Here is a 22,491-nt window from a genome sequence, read left to right on the forward strand (position 1 = left end):
TGTTCCATTCTTCCATCAATAAGTTGCGTCAATTTATTTCGTCAGCAAATTTTTAAGTTTAAATGAGTTGTCAACTCATTAGAACACCTACTTTTTGAAACAGCGTAATTAATTAAGGAGTTGCATCTGGAAATATTTCTATTTTTATGTTTTCCTTGTAGAAACAACGTCTTTGTTGAAATAAATTAAAGTAGCAAAAAACGAGAAAAACAAATAATTATCGGTAATGGATTTGGAAAAATGTGTTCAATTAAAGCTTTTAAGTAATCAAAGTTTTTCCTATTGTAAACAGGGAGATAACAGCTTTATTTCATTTTTAGTTTCTTGTTTTGGATAAGACTAAAACACTTTTCTTGTTCCATTGAAGGCATTGAAGGAATTAATTTTAAAAATACCACTATTGTCTGAGGTTATTAGTTCTGGGTTTCTAGTTGTAACAAAAATTATTCAAAGGCCACTTGGTACGATTTTGTTTCGGTTTATCTATTTCCTGTCACTTTCAAATTCAAACCAAGAGCCTGAATGAATTACGGCTGCTTCATGTGGTCAGTGTGAAAGACATAATAAATTGTGCGCCGTTATCCTGTAGGATGTATGTTACGTTTCCAGAGAAAAAAATATTTGTATAGTATGGTTTATTGAATTATTTGAATCATATACAGACTGATTTAGAAATACTGAGTCTGTTGTTAAACTAATGGAGTACGCTTCCAGTTAACAACAATTTAACATTCTTGTGTGGTTGTACGTTAAATAATTGTCAAGAAAAATCAAATTCGGTTGCAATGTACCAAATTACGAGCACAAATAGTTTAAAATCTGTTGCCAACAGACTCAGTATTTCTGGATCAGTCTGTACAGGGTGCAAAAACAGAAGTTGACATTTTAGGGAAATCTTAAAAAGATCATATCTTTCCTATTATAAAGGATACACATTTGAAACACAGACATTATACAGGTACTTTTTTTCAGAGAATTTAATAATTTTATCAGCGATTTTTTTCAACCATTCGTTTAACTGTAATAACATAAAGTTGTATTTTTTTAAATAGGAATCATAATTGGCTATGACATTTTCGAATAGCTTATTTTTTTCTGATTTGATATCTCTATTTGTGTAATACATTAATTTTAGATATTTAAATGTTTAAAACAAAACATTTCGCTTTTTCTTTATAGTAGGCCATGAAAAAAATTTGGATTTTTAATTAAAACTATAAAAATTGTATTATCCAACAAGTATTTATAATTTAATGATTTTTTAATCCCTAATTAATTCAAAAAGAGCATAATAAATTTTTATTAGATCAAATTTTTGCAATTATAAAAATATTTGTTTTTATATTTAAAATGGCAAGCTTACATTGTCATTCTATTTTCCAATTTTAAACATGAAATGTCGGAAGAAGAAAAATCTTATTAATTGTATGATTGCGTATCAATAAAATTTGATTTTACAAAAAAATGTCAATACAAACACCAAAATCAAATTCCATCTGCGATAAAAAAATACACAACATTATCAACGTCACCTCCATTGCATTTTACTAAATCATAAAAAAGTGGCATCAAATGGTAGTGACACATCGTTTGCAATTTTCTGCACATTTTTTATGTAATTTAAATCTGCGACGCTCATATATTTGTTCAATTGAAAATAACTTTAACATAGCTTATTTTATAATTTCACATTTTTTACTTTAATCACCGTTCACAAAATTTCTAGATTATTCACACCTTTTATGTGAAATAATTTTTTCATGGCCAACTACTGTCACATATTTTAAATATATTTTTATCAAAATTATATAAAAATATCAAACTATGTTGTTTTGAGTTCAGAAAAAAATAAGCTTTTCGAGAATATCATAGCCAACCATGATTCTCATTTAAAAAATACAACGTTATGTTATTACAGTTAAACGAATGATTAAAAAAAATCGCTGATAACATTATTGAATTCTCTGTAAAAAAAGTATCTTTGTGTTAAATGTGTATCTTTTATAATAAGGAAGATATGGATTTTTTAAGATTTAACTAAAATGTCAATTTTGTTTATAAGTCGAAAACAAAAGACGATAGCGAGATGCGGTTTTCATCAAAATTATCCTCTCAAAAAACGGGCTTGAGAATGTGGCACTCGTTTTTCGCTAAGCCTCTTAGTTTTGGAGATCGCCTATTCGGACATCCAAAATGCAGCGCCCTGTACATACACGTAACAACGCTTAAGCGACAGGCTTCTGCGAAAATACAAATATGTTTATGGTAAAATCTATGCTCCGGGCTAATGAATTTGTATTCCGCTCGTTTGTTCGTTAGTTAGACAATATGAGATTGAGCTTTATCAAGGATTAACTGAAAACAGAGAGGAAAATATTGCATACATTGTTCAAATATATCTGCTATATTAATTAGACCTACCTTTAATTAAAATAGTTGGGTTGGTTGTACCAGAAACATGAGAAATCCAATTTGAAAAACTACTCTTATTATCCCGGAGTTTGCGGCTTTTTAATTAAACTACCAAGTTTCATAGAAATGGTGGCTTTGTTGCTGCAGAAAGTCAAATATGTAAGTTAGTATCACCATCGATTCGGTTTAATTTCATTGTTTATCAAAGGATAAGATTAATTAATTAATGTTTGGTTCATTGTACGCGTTTCTTCCGCATGCTAGGTAACACTATTCAATGGGTGCTTTACTGTATATTAAGTTGCATATGCACACAAGTGGCAATTTGTCGTGAGCAGAGAACATCAAAAGAGAATCTGCGTAAGCTGCAAGATCAGTTGCATACACGAGTAATTCACTTGGGCTTATGAGCTCATTGCGAAAATAAAATAGAGCTCCACAACCAAGAGAATCAACAATTTTTCTTTTTAAGAAAGCATGTAAGTGACTTCCTACCAACTCGTACCTAAGTGCAAAGTGTAATATAGACCAGACGCAGAGATCATCTCATTTTTCAATTTTCAATAGAAACAGAGATTTTTTTGTCGACAGATTCATGGTCGGATTATCGAAGTTTTCTTTTCTTAAAAGTAACACTCTTGCCAAGACGTCGAGTGTGATAATCCTATTCTGGGGTAAAATATACTTATCTATTATCGATATAACAATTTTTTTAGACGTTTTCGCAAGATTTTTCGATAAGCTGCCTACGTGAAGAAATTAAACAATTTAATTCTGCGTTGATTTAAAAAGAAAATTATTTGACTGGTATGGGTAACTAATATGATTGTATCTATTACACTAGTTTACAAATAATAACTCTTTTACTAAAGGTACCTTTAATAAAATTATTACTTTTATGTTTACTTACCCTCTGGTAATCCACAAAGGGAGGTAATTTTTTTTATCACGTCCCAGTTTTTTTGCGAGATATTATTTTCAGCCTTAGCGGCACGAATCTCTCTGAATTAAGATTCATTGTTTTAAGGCATACAGTATCAGCAGGAGTGCGACATGATACAACGTATCCAATAGACGATGTAGATTAGCTTTTGATTGTTTTCGTTATATTTGGACAATTTATACTTGCAAATAAAGAGAGACTTATTTCAAAAGCACTAGAAACAGCAAACCTGCTGTATGTTGGTTTTTCCTTAACTAATCAAGCTGAGTTTATTCCATAATTATCATTAGATGGGCGTCAATATGTCTCAAAGAAACATTTTCGTTATTCTCATTTAGTTTTCTTTTGAAAAACCTAGGCAACATAAGTAATGAACAGACCGAATGGTTTTATAAAGATTTGAAAGTTTTGAAAGACTGGCACAAAGGTTTCTGAAGGAAAACATGTTAGGAGATTATTGTTGGACTATTATAAGGAAAACTGACCCAAAAATGTACAAAAGAGAGAGTAAAGGCATTCATTTTTAATTTGTTGTTTGACTATTTAAGAATTATTTTTGCTTCTTAACTAATTATTTATTTCTTAAATCTGACGTGATGATTTTTTTATGTATACTCAGTGTCATAAAAATTGCAACACCAAGAAGGAATAGGAATTTTTTGATGAAATTTGGCACATTTAGCAGGTTTTAAATGATTAAAATTTGAACATTTTTAATCAAGTGGTAAAGGAGTTTTTAACACTTAAACTCTTTATCCAGCAAGTGTTGTTCTTCCAATTTTTTGCGTTTCTGACAATTTTTGAAGAGTATTTTTTTAAATTCGTTTAGTTTTAAGTGTTATGAAAACAAAAATATACTTAGAGTTCCACAAAAATATTACCAACAAATTTTAAAGAAGCATAATTTTTGGGCTACGAATGGAGGTTTTATCATTTAGAGAAATTGCTATTTGTTTGAAGAGTAATCCAAGTAACATTATGCAATGTTATCAGTCATTGATTAGAAAAGGTTTAGGACAAAGCAGAAGAGGAAGTAGACTTAGAAAAAAACAAGTGAATTCCAAAATGGTTTCTTCGGATTAAGGCAATAAATCAAGTACAAGAAAATTTTCTGACCATTGGTTGATTTCGAAGGCCGTCGTACTTTAGTTCTGACTGTTTACCATCGAATTAGGTCATTTGGACGGCTTTTTGTTGGATTTTCTAGTTATGTGGGGAATGAGCAAAAACAGCTTAAACCTGACACACCAAAACTTTTATTTGGAAAGACAACGTGTTTCAACCACAAAGGAGTCATCCTCAGGTGAGAATATACACTGTATACATTCACCACATTATGGTCGAAACGCGTTGTGTTTCGGAATAAAGGTTTGATGGGTTAGGCTTAGATATGCGTTTTTATCCATTTCTCTCATACCAAGAAAAACCAAAAGGAAACAGTCCAAATTATCAATTTCGATGGTAAACAGTTCAAAGTGATACAAAACGACCTTTAAACCCACCTATTGGGCAAAAATTTGTCTTGTAATTATTATTGCCATACTTTGAAGACGACCATTTTGGAATTCATTTGTGACTTCATTTGGTTTTTCTAAAGGTACGCTTTCTCTTTCGCGCTGTTCTGGGCCTTCTCCAGTCTATGACTATTAACACTTCTTAATGATACTTCGATTTCTATCCAAACGACTAGCAATTTCTCTAATTGAAAAACCCCTATTTGTAGTCCAGAAATCATGCCTCTTTCAAAACTGCTTAAATTGTTAGTAATTTTGGTTTTGTCATCCCCAGGCCTAATTGCGCTTTTAGAACACTTAAACCTAAAAGAATTTAAAAATACACATAAAAAGATAGGCAGAAAAGCAAAAAAATGGAAGAATAACACTTGCTGGTAAAAGAACTTAAATGTTAATGGTAATGACCCTTACCATTTGATTAAAATTCTTAAAAATTTAATCATTTATTACTCGCTAATAGTCGACCATTTGTGCCAAGTTTCGTCAAAAAAAATCAAATTCCTTCTTGGTGTTGCAATTTTTATGACATTGAGTATATATATATATATATATTTTTTCATGGAACCCTGGTGTCGGAATTATAAATTTTTACTTGATTTATTAGAAGATGGTATAATTCGCTAACAAAGGCATCACTTACCAGTAGCCATCTTTTTGAAGCTCCTTATTTACAGTCTTGCAATAAAATTGACAAAAACTGATGTCTGCATTGAAATGTCCCAACGAAATCTTTCACAATCTTATCCCATCACAGTTCACATTGTCACCTAAATGGACGACGCCACAAGTAGCAGTTCATAAATAAAAATTAATTTTAAAGTTAAGATGTAAAAGTGCGTTTAATTTAAAATCTGATTAATATTTTTTTGCTAATTGCGTAAACAATGAAGTGAATACACGTAGTTTAGTATAAAATTCAGAATTTAACTTTTTGGTCGAAAATTACTTTTTTCAATTATTATCTTTATCTGTAAGTAAAAAATTACCAAAAAATTAAGCGTGATACCTTTTGAACGTACAGTCAGGCGTGTAAATTTTTTTTTATTTAATTAGTAATCGCGATTTTCTTAGGTGCGCTATAAAATTGTGCACCTGGTATATTTCTTGAATCTGACGTGTGGACTTTTTTATATATATTTTTTTGAACTTAGTGCCGCATAATCTATAAAAAATGATAATTTTCAGTTAAGGTATATAAATCGTATAAACTAGTGTTATCTATTATGATTACACTTTTCGTGTATTTAAAACCTTTGAATAGGTAGGATAAGCCCTTAACTTGTGGCTGTTAAAAGTTCTAAGTGTGTCAAAAAATAGTTTATAATTTCTGACTGGCGATAAATACTTTTCAGATTCTTTAGCCACTTCGTGCAGGTAAGTAAAGAAAGTTAAAAAGTAATCTCGTTATTTGAACCTTCTTTGACAGTTTGAAAATAACGAGGAGATGCATCTTTTGCGCCAGTTATGACTTAATAACTTTAAAACTCAATTTGAATACGTATGAATCCTCTCTAGAGTTATGTAAAATAGAATTATCTCAACACTTAGTTCTCCTATATGAAGTTTGTAAAGTGCAAACAGTCACGAACTTATCTTTATACAAACTTGCAATTTGAAGTAAAATATTTTTAAAATTCCTCTTGGTGTGTTTATGATTCTTGTAAGAGTGCTTTAAATATATACTATGTTTCTTGTTCTGATACAAAGCTGTTTTATTTCATTCTTCTATTTTACTGCAATGCTAAGTGAAAAATACAGCATAATAAAAATTTTCTTTCTCGGAAAGTAAGCGCTTGAGGTGCAAATAAAAGAGCGAGCGTAGAGTATAAAAATATATTTTGAAATTAAATAGGACAGTTTTATGTATATTTAAATTACGGTTTGTACAAATCGTTGGTGTCTTATGACAAATAATTACAATCAAGAGTACCAGCAAAATTATGGCTGTGGCGGCATTTTCGCTATACAATGAACACATCTCAATAAGTATGGAAATAAAACATATTTATCTAAACCTACTATTTTACAACTTAGAATACGATAAAATGGCAAGTTTAAATATTGACACTTTGTTTCAACTCCAAGAACTGGAATGGTACGTGGAAAGTACAGTGTTTATGTTCGACAATCAAATGACCTCGACGGTGCGAAGCTCCTACAACTAAGACAGTCTCTCCTTTCATCAACACTTGTCCCTCTCCGTTGCAATCCTCGGGGTACGACATTTTCATTACTCTAGTTTGGGGGTAACCAAGTTTCGTATTGCCCGAAACGGTGTAGGAACGACTGGGGGGCACGGGAGGCGGCCGTTCCAAATCAAGCCCAAAGAGATTGCAAGTCTGTTGAATTATTTTGGCGTCGCATTTCTCATTGGGGTCGGGAGGGGGCGTCCCGGCGATGGGTTGGGGCCGTGGCCTGGCGATAGCGCCCCCTATTGGAGTACGATTATTCAGAGTGTTGGTGTTAGTGGCACTTTTGTGCTCTTTCTCGCGGCGTAAAGCCGCCCATCGGTACCGGCAATGCCAACCCCTCCAGGTGGCCTGAATCAGCGTTGCCGCCTTCTGGCGCGTTTCCGTCCGGAGTTTTTCCAGGTGTTGTCTTATCCCTTCACTGAGGAAAATGTGGCGTTTGCCCAACGCCCAGCTCGTCGAGACCAACGTGTTGTGCTGTTTGGAAATCAAGTCGACGACGTATTGGAGGATCAGATGGCAGTCATCGGTGACTTTCTCGTCCGTGCGGTGCAGCCTCGCGAAAGGGGCCAAGAGCCGGTACCTGGCATTGAACGCTTTGAAGCGCATTCTATGCGGGTATCCTCCAGCCATGAGATTAACCGTTTCGAGTACTTGTAACGAGCGGATCTGTCGGACAACAGTTCCGCGATCGAATCTGTTGGGAGTCTCCTGTGAGTTGCTGCGAATGCAGCGCACGAAATGAGGTCTAGCGTGAACCAGCGTTCGCAATAAATTATCGAGTCGTGTATGGAAATCTTGCGTCAGTGTAGACACGGGTTCGTCGCCATTTAAAAGGTCAGTGTGGGACGTCGGCGATATCCGGAAGCTGACCCCTCGAGGGACGCTCTCCACCGAATACAAAGCCTTCAATTCGCTGCCGAATAAATGAGTAGCGAACCCAAAATTGCAATTGTGTTTGTAAAACACCGCCACCAGGTCATCGGGGACGACGTCCTTGTTCGTATCCAGGAAGTCGGTGGCGTCGTACACGACCCTCCCGGCGAAGTGCTGGATGCCGAAGAGGCGCGGGTCGACCGGTTTCGGCTCGAAGAGCCTACTATTGTGTTTGTGCTGCACGCTGATTTTAGATACGTAAGACTCGGCGGTGCCGCGAATTGAGCATTCCACATCGAGCATACTCAACAGACCCGTCCGCAGCGACGAGATCAAGTCGATACAAGGGACATTATCAACGTAATCCACCTCGACCTCGCAGTTTATTCCCTCATCCCGACACGACTCGATACTCGACTTGAAAATATGCGTGTTGTAGAAGTGCTGCATCGTCTCCGCGCATAAATTGATGCAGAGGTGCTCCAGCTGGCTGGGCTTCGGGTCCTCAAACCCGAACATATCCAAAATCCCGATAAACCCATCCGTGGCATGGCGTACCGCGTTGTTAAGTGCCGCCATGGACTTGCTCCCAGCGTTGGTACTGCCATTCACCGTCGAAGCGTGCTGACTCGTAACCTCTGCCTGATTATGCACCGACTCGTTCGAATCCGAACTCAAAGTCCCCAGAGTCGAGCCTAACCTCTTCAAACTGTTGGCCCGTCTAACTATAGTGGCCACAGTTCGACAATACAGTGCTTTAGCCAGGCAATCCCGCGTCATGTTCGACATATTGGCGTCGCAGACCGACTTGACCAGCTGCCCTCGCGCATTGTGCGTGCGAGTGGTGAGACCCCGGAACAGCGCAGCCCCGGACACCCCCAGCAGCCCCGCGACGGCATTCAGCTCCGTGTCGCCCTTCACGTCCACCTCCAGCCCCTTCCCGTCCAGAAATTGCACGTTTCCCAAGAGAAGCACCGCCGCTAGGACCCTCACAACATCCAAGAACGGAATACCAAGGATGCCCAAACAGGTCTTCCACGTTTGAAACCTGAAACCGAAAGTTTGGCTTGGATTTGCAATGAATGGATGAGTCACCTCGAGGAGTCCTCGGCCAGGTCTTGGCGCGTATCGCCGTGTTGCAGGTACCGCAGAGTGGCCGGCGTGTGACCTTCTAAGTTGAGTTTGCTGCGCTCTTCGGCGGACAAGCCGGCGAGCATTTGGTAGAAAATGTGGTAGTTTTTCTCGCCGGGCAAGGGCCGGATGACGCGCGTCTGGTCCAGAAAGTAGCAGTGGATTTTGGTGCGGTACAGCGCCCCGTCCGTGACCTGCACTTCGATGAACTGGCCCTGGAACAGGTCGTTATTTTGGGCTGAAACAAGGGGAAACGCACAATTCGGCTCGACTCCGAGTTGGTGGCGGTTTTAGCGGAGCCCAGCGACCGTAATACTGTGAAAGCCGCGGCTAAATGCTTGAAAGCGTCCGTTTCGGGGCCTCCGCCAGCGACGGCAAAAAGTTGTCGCAGAAGCAACATGGAAGCATGGCTCTTACCGGAGCCGCTGGTTCCTGTAAAGGTGAATTGATTGAGGAGGTCTTTGGGTGTTTACGCGTACCTGAAAGGATGATGGCTTGGGGATAACCCGTTTCGGATTGCTGTCGGACAGCTTCCTGAACTACCCTGTTTAGTTGGGGGCTCAAGGCCAGGCCGCGAGTACTGTTCAGTGTTAATGGATTGCCGACGTCTCTGTATGGGTTCACACACAAGAGAATTGGACCCACGTTTGTCTACAACCAAAGTGCATAATCATTCACCGCTTTTTGTATGCAGAGCTGTTGAGGACGACCGAAGCGCGTTCAACAATCACTTTACATTTGTCCTAGAAATTTCCTATTAAAATATTGACGGAAAAGTCGATAAGATGACTTATGAACTTCCTGGAAATTGCATTAAACCAAATACGGAAATCGATAATATTTCATTTATTTTGTTATTATTATCAGAAAAGCCAAGAGTATATTATTACAAGTTAGTAATGAAATCAGTAACCAATATCCCCTGTTTCATTCTCTGATTCACAAGGGATTACATCTAAATTTAAGACGTTGCTACTACAGGAGGCTGACCCAGGGGTGCGTAATCGGTCTATAACTTTTTATTATTCAGCCATTGTGACCCTGAAATTTCAAAATGATTTTAGTAATGTTACGTTTCTTTCAAAATAAACGATTCGGTTTATAATTAATGTATTGTGCGACAAAAGAGTTTTTGGAAGAGGATATCATTTAAATTGGAGTCATTCATTGTATTCTAAAATTTACAGACATTGCCTTGTAGGCGATAACATAAAATACTGACATACTACAACTGTTGAATATTTTTTAAAGAATATGTTTCTAGTCTCTGGTAGTTTAAAAAATGCAAATCGGTAAGTAAATTGATTAGAAGTACTACTTTTTTATATTTATAACTTTTGTTATCCCGTCCGTAACCGTTAAATATTTTTCGTATTTCTTGCGTTGCTAAACAAAATCAAAAATTTTTAATTTCCACTGTTGAATTTCAATATTGTTAGAGTCCGAGAAATGACAGAATGTCCACGGTGGTTGGAGTGAAAATTTGTCATGGACGAGTCCAATTCTTAAATTAGGGGTGTTGGCATGGGGCAGTGGCGTGGCGTGTATTTACATGTGTAGGGAATTCGTCTTAAGGTTTCACATTTTAACATTAACAGTTACAGTAAAGATACTAGTAGGAACCTTTTTTGTAATAGGCGCGTTTTTACTCGTTACTCATTGTGTATTTTTTATTTATTCGACTTCTCTGCTTTGTATTTCTATGAAATCAACGTGCATTAGCAGTAGATATCATTTTTATTATCTCATCATACTATTATTGAATGCAGGAAAAGTAAATAATAAAAATTATAAATCTCAAACTCTTCTTGATTATAGAATAGTTTTTTGCTACACCACTGCTCAATCTCCCCACTTAATGAAGTACGCATTGGCTCCACCTAATGTGGACGTTCTTACAGTTCGCGAGGTCTAAAACCTGTCTGAATAAATTTTTTAGAGCTATTTTCACACACAAGATTTTTTGTCCCGTCCGTCATGTGTAAACAAAAAGTAAATTAATCAGAATTCGTTGCACATTGCCTTATTCTTCAGTTTTGTGGTTTCAAAATTTGCAAAATGTTCCACCTTTTGCTTCAAAAATAGTTGCTAGAATTAGCTATTTACTAAAACTACAAGATCTTCTAAGTTTTTCAGTTGCAAATTAATCGGAAAATATTCATTTTCATTTTTCAGAAATGAGTCTTTTTTATAACAAAAAGTTAATACTTCCGAAACGAAAAAGATAGATCTATAACAGTTTATATAAAGTTACATTATTTTTTGCGTAGAATCCAATTATGCAAAAATATATAGTGTTCCATTAAAAAGTATAACTTTGGTTCACCACTCTGTATACAACACCCTGTGTATAACAAACATATTTTTAGTATGTGGACTTTAAGTCGATCTGTTGAATAATGAAAACAGCATGGCAATATTTCAAATACCAAGAAAGTTATAGACCGATTACACACCCCTGGGGCACCCTGTATACTTGTTACCGAAGGATAACGCACAATAACATCGCATTAACTCACTCACTTCCTGCTACGTGAAAAATGCTTATAAAAATTTAATAGAGAAGGTGCATGAAATCCCGGTGGTAACTATTGTAACGGAACAATTTCCTTAGAAGTGACAATTTTCCAATTTTCACGGGAAAACTTTCAACATACGTAAATTAAATTCTCTCCTGCAGTTCCAACCGAAGTTGCGTCGAATCTTAATTGCACCTTATTAAAACTTTACATTCGTAGATGTCCAATCAGTGTCAACAGTGTATAAATTTTTCATCGTTAATTAAATCCATGCAGTTTTGATGTCAATCCGTACTCCAACAATTATCCATTTTATGTCGAGCTTATTTTATTACCTTATCCGGCTTATCTTTTAATTACATGAGCTTGAAGCAAATTTCTTTTCGTTTGTCAACTTCATGGCATGGTATAAGGAACAATGCATGTCGGTGTTAAAATTCGCTGCTAACGACGCGAAATAACATTTTAAATTTGTGTTTTACGGCAGTGCATTATATTGCACGTTCTCATTACAAAATCGCGTTTTCAACGAGTGGGTATTAAATTTATGTATGTGAGGCATGGTACTCATGGAGTATGTAGTAATTTCGTGCATCGTATTTTCGCGGTCTTTATTATTAAAGAGGATTTTCGTCACAGCACGTTGAATATAAAGCTCAAGTTGAGGACGTTTAATAGAACTGGAAAAACAAGTAAGAGGAAAATTCTGTAATAAAGTATAATAAGGAAGGTCCCAATGGACTTGTCTGTGAATACTTAGTTGTTTTCATCGTTCAACTACAAAAAAATATTTTCTTGTGAATTATTAAGTGTACTTAAGTACATACCTAATGTATTTGCTTATGATACTGACTCTGAATCGACCACTACATCCACTATACCAATACGCTATAAAGTGAAGTTAAATTTAATTCAGGATTTATTTTCCCTCATTGAGTTAAATTATTAATTATTTATGCTGATTAAATTTATTGCAGTCAATAACGATTGTTAGTAAAGTAAGGTTTATGTCATTTATCTTTGAAAACTTATCATTTTCTCATTCAATTTATTCAATTTCTTAGAGCTATAATAGGTACCACTGTTAATTTAAAATAGATACGGTATAAATTATGCATGAATGAATATGTAAAATTTACAGATGATTACATAAAATTATTTCATCATTTAAATATAAATTAAACTTTGTCATGGGATTTTTTATCATAGGGAGTTACCTATTATTTTCCAAAACAACATGAATATTAAATCTCAAGAAAGACGAAGTAATTTATGATATTCTAAAGCATATCTTCAATAGTTTAAATGTAAAGACATCAAGAATCTATTCATGTGTAATAAATTAACCTTTCCGTAGCCTGAAACTGTTATACCCAAAACATATTAAAATACCAGGGTCTGACAAAAGTATGGCACCAAGCGGTTTTTATCATAAAGTATTTAATTTACGAAATAAAATATAATTAGTATATTACGGTACATTATTAAGGACCTGTATATAGAAAGATCTATTAAAATTTAATTAGTTGTTAAAAGTTAACAATGCGAATGGACTAACCAAATTGCTTCAATTTGTTCACGTGATCAGTTAATCTGCGGATTAATTGCGGATTAAATTAATGACGCTTCTATAAACCGGTCCCTTGTCGTTTAAAAATGTGACTATTTTTGAAGAAGAAAATTAATCGGAGTTTTTTTAGTCTTCAAGCTATTCAACATTTTATTATTTTATTTTTAAAAAAGCATCCTACAGGACACTTTTTACGTAATTCGTAAACTAAAAGAAATTTCGAAAAAAAATATTCTTCAGAAACGATCACATTCGTAGAACGGACTAATGTACTAATTTATTTTTTCCGTAAATTGAATAGTTGAGACAAAAAACGCATCATTCCATACTTATGCCGAACCCTGTAGGTATAATACAAAACAGCGTGAATTTTTAACTGGAATAAAATTCAAAACTTTGATTTATGTGATTTTGATGAAACTTCCAGAAACAGGTCAATTTTTATTTTTCCTTGCCTACTAGTCCTCCTCAAACTTTTTTTTCAAATGTAACGATATGTCAAGTGACACCTCGTATAAAAACTCACTTTGCAAGCTATTTGTTTTTTGAATTTTTTCAAAGCCTGCGAGATAAATAATAAAAACCAATTTATAAGGTGAACATTATTTAATGCAACAATTGTTCAAAATGGGCACCGTTCTTCTCCTGGGAAACAACATAACGATAGTAGCATGAGTTTCTAACATTTTCTAACGTTTCCTAGTGTGATTTACCCAATTTCAACTTATAAAAATTGGTTTTCTTTTTTTTATTGCGTAGGCTTTGAAAATATTTAGAAAACAAATAATGTGCTGTATCCCTTGCAAAGCGCACTTTCACATGAGGTGACAGGTGACACATGACATACAGTTATGTACATATAAAAAAAAAAGTTAGAGGTGGCTGTGCATTTTTGAAAATGTTTAAACAAAAATCACATGCACCAAATAATGCGCAGAGAAAAACAAAAAATCGACCTGTTTCAGGATGTTTTACAAAAATCTTTTATACCCAAGTTACAAATTTTATTTTTGCCAATAATTCCACGCTGCCTTAATTTTTTTATCACTTGGGCGTTGATAATATTTTTAATATTTTAAAAAAATAAATATTTAAATAGTGCCTTGTACTGCTTTCGAAGTGCTTTTTCACGTAAGGTGTCACACGACATACCGTTACATTTGAAAAAAAGAGGTGGCTGTGCACTTTTGTCAGCAGATAAAGAAACACCTTGTCCACCAAATGATGGGCAAGAAAAAACAAAAAGTGACCTGTTTCTGGATCTTTCACAAAAATTGCCTATATCCAAATTATGAATTTTATTCCAGTTAAAAATTCTATATTGTATATAAAAAATGATCAAGTGAAAAGCATTAGTTGAAAATAAATAACAAATAAAGTTGAGATAATGTTTTATTTGTTGATAATATTTTAAGCCTTCTTTTTAATATCTGAACCTTAAATTATAAACGCTATTTTAAAGCACGTTTTCCATAGCAACGTGTTTTTACTATTTTAAAACACGCTTCCCATAGCAACGTGTTTTAAATTAACAAAAACACATTTGAATAACACTCATACAAAAACACTTAAAAAGTTCTCGGGTGTCTCGTATACGCTTCTGTTTTCGTACTTGTATCATTAATAACTATAAAAGTAGATGTGTGTTTTAAAAACTTGATAAATAAATCGGTGTATTATGCTGTCAAAGGTGTTTAGCAAATAGACGTTTCTATACCTTCCAGTTTATAATTTTCCATTTGAATAACTTCTAAAGGAGGGTAAACTGAAAAAATACATAACTTTTCTTATAACATAATAAAGAAGAAAACTTTTAGTCATAATTTCCCATTTTATTAAACTGCCTCTTCACTCAAGTAGCTATCTCATTATTACTTTTTATTTGGTCTGCTCCACACTTCATTCCTTTTAGCAAACTTGTGCAAAATTAGCTTTGCCACTTCCCCTTTTCATTTGATCACAACCAATAAAACAAAATTTATTCTACTTTAACTGCATACCCGTATGAAATCGGCTCACCCTTTACTAGTCTGTATTAGGCAAATGTCCTTATTGTACAATAAAAATGTAAGATCATCGAGTGAAAGGGCAATCAAGGCGACTTGGAACTGATTAAAGGAGTTCTGAGATCACTTTGGGAAATGAAGTCCAACCTAGTTTAGTTTTTGCTCGGTTTAATTCCTATACGGTATTAAAAGAAAGAGGACGCTCTTTCGACCTAACGAAGCTGTTATTACTTTTATTATTGCACTACACAGTAAGAAAGTGATTATCATAATAAGTGGTTTTGGGAGTATTTGATTTATAATTTTATTTTATTTTTTACTTGTATATAATTGTGTTATTCGATTTACAAGACTCCAATACGTTTTTCAAAGAACCGTCATTGGTAACTCTTATAGAATTGTGATTCAAATTTATTCCTATTGTGTTTAAGATGAGATGTAAAAACCTTATTATCCTCTTCTATCCATTCACGGAAGAAAATATTTTTATAACCCAGGCAATTGTTCTTGATAAAATCTAAGATGATTGGGTTTTCACTGGGCTTATTTGCCTGTTTCTTCTCAAAAACTGTCTGCGGTTGGATTTTAAAGCGCCAATGTGTGCAATTTTGCTTGTGGAATGTCTAGACTTGTAATACTCATTAATCCTTTTTAATTACAAACCTAAAGTACCCAATATTCAAGCTCGTAGTTGCAGACGAAATTGCTGAACTTACTTTTACAAGACTATTACATACGCTGCGTACCTAATTTATTTATATTATTGTGGCAAAAACAAGCGAATTACCATGCACTGATGTCTAATTAAGCACCGCAATTGGTTGCATCAGAAAAAGCATAATTATTGCCGGAAGGAGTGTGATTATCAGCTTGAATGAACGTAATTATCAAGCAATCTAAATTTGATTAGTTCGTAACGTTAAAAGTGCTCAGACTCATTTATCAATTTGTCATCTGGGTATGGACAGATTCAAGAATGAATTTTGATACGAAAGCTGACATGAGATCATTTTTCATTTGATTTAATTTGGTGATTCCAATTTGTTGTATTAGCTTCAATAGGTATCGAGTGTAAAATTTTATCTGGCACGCCCGATGCATGATTTTGATGCATTCTATTCAGGTTAGCATAATTGAATCGAATATAATTCCCGCAGCTTGTTGAAAACAGACCGGTAATGAAATTGTAATGAATCGGTATTATCTTTCGAAGCGATTTTATTAATTAGTTTATTCAATCAAATGGAAATAAATACAAAGAGAACCTAACACATTTTTGCTTTTTCAGGACGTAGTTTTGTCAACATAAATAATAATTAATATTATTAATTAACAGTGATCACATTATTAGTGTATTCATTTTGTGCAAGTAATGGCCATAAATTTGTGATTTATGTTCAGGACAATATATTTATTTTTGTAATAAAAGTCCTTTTGTATTTTGTAATGCAGTTGAAGGAAACACCAATAATAATTATTATTATACAGCGTGTTTCACCTAGTATCCACGCACCCTAAATTACATATTAGCTGATTTAAAATTATAAAAACGCCAACGTCGCATTCTACCAAATTATTTTTTTAAATAAGATTGATAAAATTGTCAAATAATTATTAATAATTAAATCTCTCATCGAAAGTGTAAATTATATTAGCTATTATTTTTCTGAAGTGCATGACAGCTAATTTTGAGAGAAAATGCGTTGGCGTTTTTATAGTTTTGAAACAGCTAATACAATAGTTACAAAACACTAGATACAAAACAACATACTATCTACAGTAATGTTCTGGATGATTCGAATCCCCTATAATCCGAACCTCTGAATTTCGTAATTCGAACTACCTCTTATTTATTTTAATCTTGAATATTTTGTAAAAAGCAAATGAAGCATGCACTAGCTGTTTGAAATACATTTTTTATTTTATTTTATTTTATAGAGAGCGTGTTTTTATAATAGTAACAACACGTTGAAATGGGAAAAGTGTTTAAAATAAAATGAAACAAAATTATTTTTTTTATTGAAGTAATGAAATTTTTAGTCACACTATCAAGACAAAGTTGACAATGCACGAAATAATGTTTTCGCATGAATGTTATTCAAAAATTTTTTTAACAAAACGTGTTTTAAATTAAATTATTTTTTTTAATTAATTTTTTTAAATTTTATATTGTCTATAGAAAACGTGTTTTAATAATAGTAAAATCACGTTGAAATGGGAAACGTGTGTTAAAAAGAAGTCTTAAAACGTTACCAACAAAAAAATAAAACAAATCGAAATTGGTTTTTTATTGTTGAAATGATGAATTTTCAGTAACACTATCAAGACAAAGTTAACAATGCTTAGAATAATGCAACTACGGATTAATTTTGTAATTTTCTAACAATTAGAGATCTGAACAGCTAGACTTGGTATTATTGGTAGCATCAGAAGAAAATCATAAATAACCCGCAAGTGACTCACCCTGTACTTTTAAAGTGATTCTATTCGGAAGCAAAATTACCGTTGGGGGCGCCACTGAGCTAGGTCGAAAACAGTAACCATAAATGGCGGAAAAATGTTTATTCTGGAATTTTGAGGCTTAACAATTGCCTATGCGGAATGACTATTGTATCTTTGGTGAAAGAAACGGATGTTGACAAATTAGAGTTGACGAGAAAAACACGAATAACGAATGGCTGTTTGCTTCACTTTTTTTATTGGAAAATTATTACAAAGACATTGAAAAGCGGCATAATTTACGTTTAAATGTATCGGCAGTTGTTAATCTTAATTGTAGTTTTGTTGATTTACTAAAGTATTTCATGATTTTTTCAGTGGAAAACTTCTAATCTAAAATTCACACACTTCACTAATTTATTGGTTTCTTGTGCCCAACTTTGTGTTCGTTGTGATACATCACTTATAGTCCTTAATTACACAACTGTTTAATAACACTTTGTAATCAACATTTAATCTTTTTCACTTTTTATCCAGTTCTAATTTCCAACAGTAAGCACTTTATACCACGAAAAATCGCAAAACCAAAGTCAAAGCTAGTATTTACCACCACGTACTTTTAAAGTGATTCTCTCTAATGTAAGTAATTAACACTCTACACGCAAAATTGTTAAACAATTCATTAAATGTCAATTAAATGTGAAATTACGAAAATTTCGGTACTGTTTTTAACATGGTTCAAAAGTCATCACCAGAGGGCGTCTAGTTAAATTTATTTCCGAATTAAATTCATGAAATTTCGAATTAAGAAAATTTCCCAAGTGCTTTCGAATATTCCAAATCTCAACACCAGAGGGCATCTAACAATTTAAATCCAGAATTTGAAACAAGCGACACATTGAATTTGAATTCTGTAATCGACTTGAACAAATACTTTTGAACGATTTGTACGTGTAAGGGTGCGAAGAAGTTTGATATACTTATGTATTTTTATATTGAGTAAATTGTTACCCGTACTTCGTTGTATACTGCAAAGACCTCCAAAAATGTAAATTAAAATTGGCATCTATTTAGGGAAGCTCATAAATAAAGATAACGCAATTTTCCCCAAAATTTTTACAGACTAAGCTCTCCTATCAAAAAAATTATCACTTCACAAAGCAGTGTAAAGGCGAATCGGAAGTTCATTTATATTCCAGGAACGTGGCAAATCTAGAGAGACTGGAGACAGCAATTTAAGTCTTGAATGTTTTCGGTCTGATAAAATTTCTGTAATTATCATTTGAATTCGCTCACTTTGTCACAAATAATTATGGAAATCAATTCTTTATAAAAGAAATGCTAACTATTGTTATCGTCTACGTTTTTATTTTGCTGAAATCCTATATTTAGACATGGAATCTAATTTCAATCAACTAACACAGAATTTGCAGCATCCTCTCTCAATTATAATACAATACATACTTTTCTAAAAATGTAAATATAGTTAATGTTCAAAAAAACCGTCTTTATATTATTTCACACTCGCATAGTTCATTACCATTCTCGTAGCGGTTCCATAATGCTAAATAAGTTATAAGTTTCTGAATTAACTGAGGCACTCTTTGTTCTTAAATGGAATTAGAAACCGCCAGCACATAAATCAGTTCGTGCGTGGGAGACTTTATCCGCCAACTAAAGCAGTTCCAATCAATTCTTTGGTAGATCGAATTTCAGCGCGAATTTCAGAGTCCGCCTCTGACCACACCTAAGCATACAGGTGTCCCACCTAGGATTCACCATAATTGAAAAACAATTTTTTTTTTACAAAAACCGTTCGTTGATACTAGACCTAAAATAATATTCAAATATACTGGGTGTTTCAGAAAATAGTTACAATACAAACATATGTTTTTTTATATAGAACAACCTAAATTTTATTGCATTTTTGGACGTAGCTTTTTGATCAAATTGAAGCGTGTTAGAAATTCTATTGTTTACGATATATTTTTATCTTTTGAACAAATATTAACTGTCTTAAAACTGTAAAAACGGCAACGTCGCAATTTCTCTCAAAATTAACTGTTTTAAATTATATAAGCAACTCAAACAATTAATAACTAATGTAATTTATAGTTTCTATGAGAGATATAATCATTAATAACTATTTTACAATTTTATCAATCTTGTTCAAAAAAATAATCGGTAAAATGCAACGTTGGCGTTTTTATTGTTTTAAGACAGCTAATAGAAGTGTTAGTTTTTTGACTGGCACTAAAATTTGAAACACCCTGTATTGGTCAATTCTGCTTAGTTTTTGAAATAATTTTATTATTTTGACGAAAACACGCTATATTACACAAAAACTAAGAAGTCTAGAAAAGTGCAACTTACACCACTTTATAGAGCAAAGTTCAAATCTGTACTATTTGTTTAGCGCATTACTATTAGGAACGTAAAAAAATATGAAAACTGTTGAATGTTTAATATTAACTTTTTAATTTTTGTTTTTTAAACATTATTAAACTGTCTATCTAAATAATGTTTTTTTTAACTTTTATTAAAATGATGCATTAAAAAGTAAAAATTAATGTATTACAATCACAGGAGAATATTTTTTCTTACATGTTAAAATTCTAAAATTTATAAAAGCTTTGGGAGTTCTCAACTGAACAAAGTAATCCTGTAATGCCGTAGTATTATAACTCCCAAAGCTTTTGTAAATTTTATAATTTTAACCCACTTTGAAAACATAACCTAAAATTTTACAACCCCATTTAACCCCTTTAAGGGGAATGTAACTACAGAGAATTTCATTGTGACGCAGATTAAGTAAGTACAAAATTTTAAATCATTGGGACAACTGGAACCCTTTTAAATTTGGCTCCGAAAAAATGAAAACAGACAACGGAGTAAGGTAAATAAAAGCTTTTAAAAATAAAATTTCAGAATAATAATTCCACCACGGATCATTTGTTGTAGTCTACACGGGAATTTAGGAATTTGCCCTAAATATTATAGCTAATTATACAGACAAAAAGTAATATACAAAATTCATATCTTTGTTTTATGACTTTATGAGACATTTTTCAACAAAAAAAAAAAAAACTCGAACAGCTGTCTTCCATTTAAAAAATCAGAAATCTGTATACTTGAAAGTATTTTTACGTAAGTCAGGGGGTTTTTTCAAATTCTGGGGACACCCTGTATGTTCAAAGATCATATTCTGGTTAAACAATAATTATTAATTATTTAATGCTTCTTTGTAGAGTTTTGATTTTAGCCACCGGCCAGTGTTGGGCTCTGAGGCTGCTGAAGCTGCGGTATGTAAATGCAGGAGGAACCGTCGTTGTTTTGTTGGCAAGTTCACGGTCAGGCGTTAACAGGGCCGGCCCCAGGCAGCGCGACAGGTGCTGCCCAAGGTCACCTCTGTTCAATGACCAATACTCACGTAGAAGTTGGAAGCGTTGAATCGCGCCTGGAGGCACTTCATCACCGCGTCTTCGGTGAGAGGCCCCTGCAGGTGGATGAGGTCGTCCAGGTCGGCCCCCGCGGTGGGCAGCTGGGGGCGGCTGTCGGGGACGGCCACCACGGGAAGCGGCGCCGTCGGCGCGCTCCGCGGGGGAATCACCGGCTGCGTGCCGGCCACCACCGGCACGGGGGCGCCCTTCAGGGGGGCCGCCGGCGCGCCCTGCACATGGAGGCGGTTGCGGAGCGTCACCAGCTCCGTGCTCAGGCTGCGGAGGCGCTGCTGCAGGTGGACGGCTTCGTTCGACGACGACGCATCTGGAACGAGAATTCGAGTCAGCAGTGTTCAATTTTTGATGAAAAAGAGCGTGAAAAATGTATCTGGGGGCGTTATAGCTAAGCTCCACGTACTTGCATTCTTTCGGTGAAAATTTATTATTAAAAAGAGAGTAAGAGACATAAAATTTTTGAATTGTATTCTTAATAATTAACTAGTTTTGCAACGAATATCGGACAGATATTTATGGTGATGCAAAAAATGTTACTGAAATAGGTGGGTGAAAAACGGTTGCGTGACCTACAAATGCCCACCAACATAATTTCCAAACTGGCAATCTTTAGAATTTACGTTTGTGGCCAAAGGAATAAAAAATTTGAGCAATTTTTTAGCGTCACAGGGACTACTAAACTGGCATTTCCTGAATGATTGAGTCACTAATCCTCTTCATCGTTATTCTTACGTTGAGTAGGTATAACTAGTTGATCGAGTGGCCGACATAATCCAAGTTGTATAACGACTTCAGGTTCTTAGAAAGAAATAACCGTTTTATTGGCACCTTTCCTAAGCTCATATACGTATCCGATGAAGTTTGATTTTAAGAAGTAATACTTAAAAAGTTTGAGGCCCGTGTTTTTTTTAGCTAAAAGTGTTTCAGGATATAAGTGAGAATGTTTAAAATTTTAAAAGTTTTACATATTTTTATAATCTAAAAATCAAATTGCTGTATTTTGTTAACTATGCTTTTGAGTTTAATATATCAGTTTATTTCTCAACGAACTGTTATAACATTTAGAATACACATATTTTAGGAGGTGGTTTTTCAATTAGGAGCAAAAAAATACCTCAGGTTAAAAAATGTAATATTAAAACACGTTTCTTTTATTTAAAATTGAACCCATTTACTATTAGATCATTAACGCCCGGTATTTCAGTCCTTGGCTAAAATCTTTGGTAACTAACTTATGGTAAATCTTACCCAAGGTTTTAACTCTGAAGGCGTATTTCAGTGCTTTAGTAGAAATTGGGTTAAATTCCCAGCTTTTTGGCAACACCGCGCCCAAGAATTTTAAATGCGAATGCGTTATTGTCCTTGAAAAGTAGGGATCTGTTCTTCATTTCTTGTTTTTTTTTTTTAAATGCAATATATATCCGCAGCCCTCATGTT

At 34.1% G+C, this 22,491-nt stretch overlaps 1 protein-coding gene across 2 annotated transcripts in view; it reads right to left on the reverse strand.

The window, feature by feature from the left end:
* Positions 1 to 6,688: 6,688 nt before the first annotated feature.
* The window catches only part of dachs, a 93,234-nt gene continuing 77,431 nt past the window's right edge, over positions 6,689 to 22,491 (reverse strand). For both annotated transcript variants that reach the window (XM_064355736.1, XM_964340.5), the window contains 5 exons: positions 21,030 to 21,364; positions 9,545 to 9,716; positions 9,325 to 9,497; positions 9,030 to 9,280; positions 6,689 to 8,982 (listed from right to left, as the gene is read on the reverse strand). In XM_064355736.1, coding sequence (XP_064211806.1) covers positions 6,924 to 8,982; positions 9,030 to 9,280; positions 9,325 to 9,497; positions 9,545 to 9,716; positions 21,030 to 21,364 — 2,990 coding nt within the window. In that variant the 3' untranslated portion in view covers positions 6,689 to 6,923. The remainder of the gene's footprint in view (positions 8,983 to 9,029; positions 9,281 to 9,324; positions 9,498 to 9,544; positions 9,717 to 21,029; positions 21,365 to 22,491) is intronic.

This window comes from Tribolium castaneum, chromosome 1 (assembly GCF_031307605.1).
Source record: "Tribolium castaneum strain GA2 chromosome 1, icTriCast1.1, whole genome shotgun sequence".
NCBI lineage: Eukaryota > Metazoa > Arthropoda > Insecta > Coleoptera > Tenebrionidae > Tribolium > Tribolium castaneum.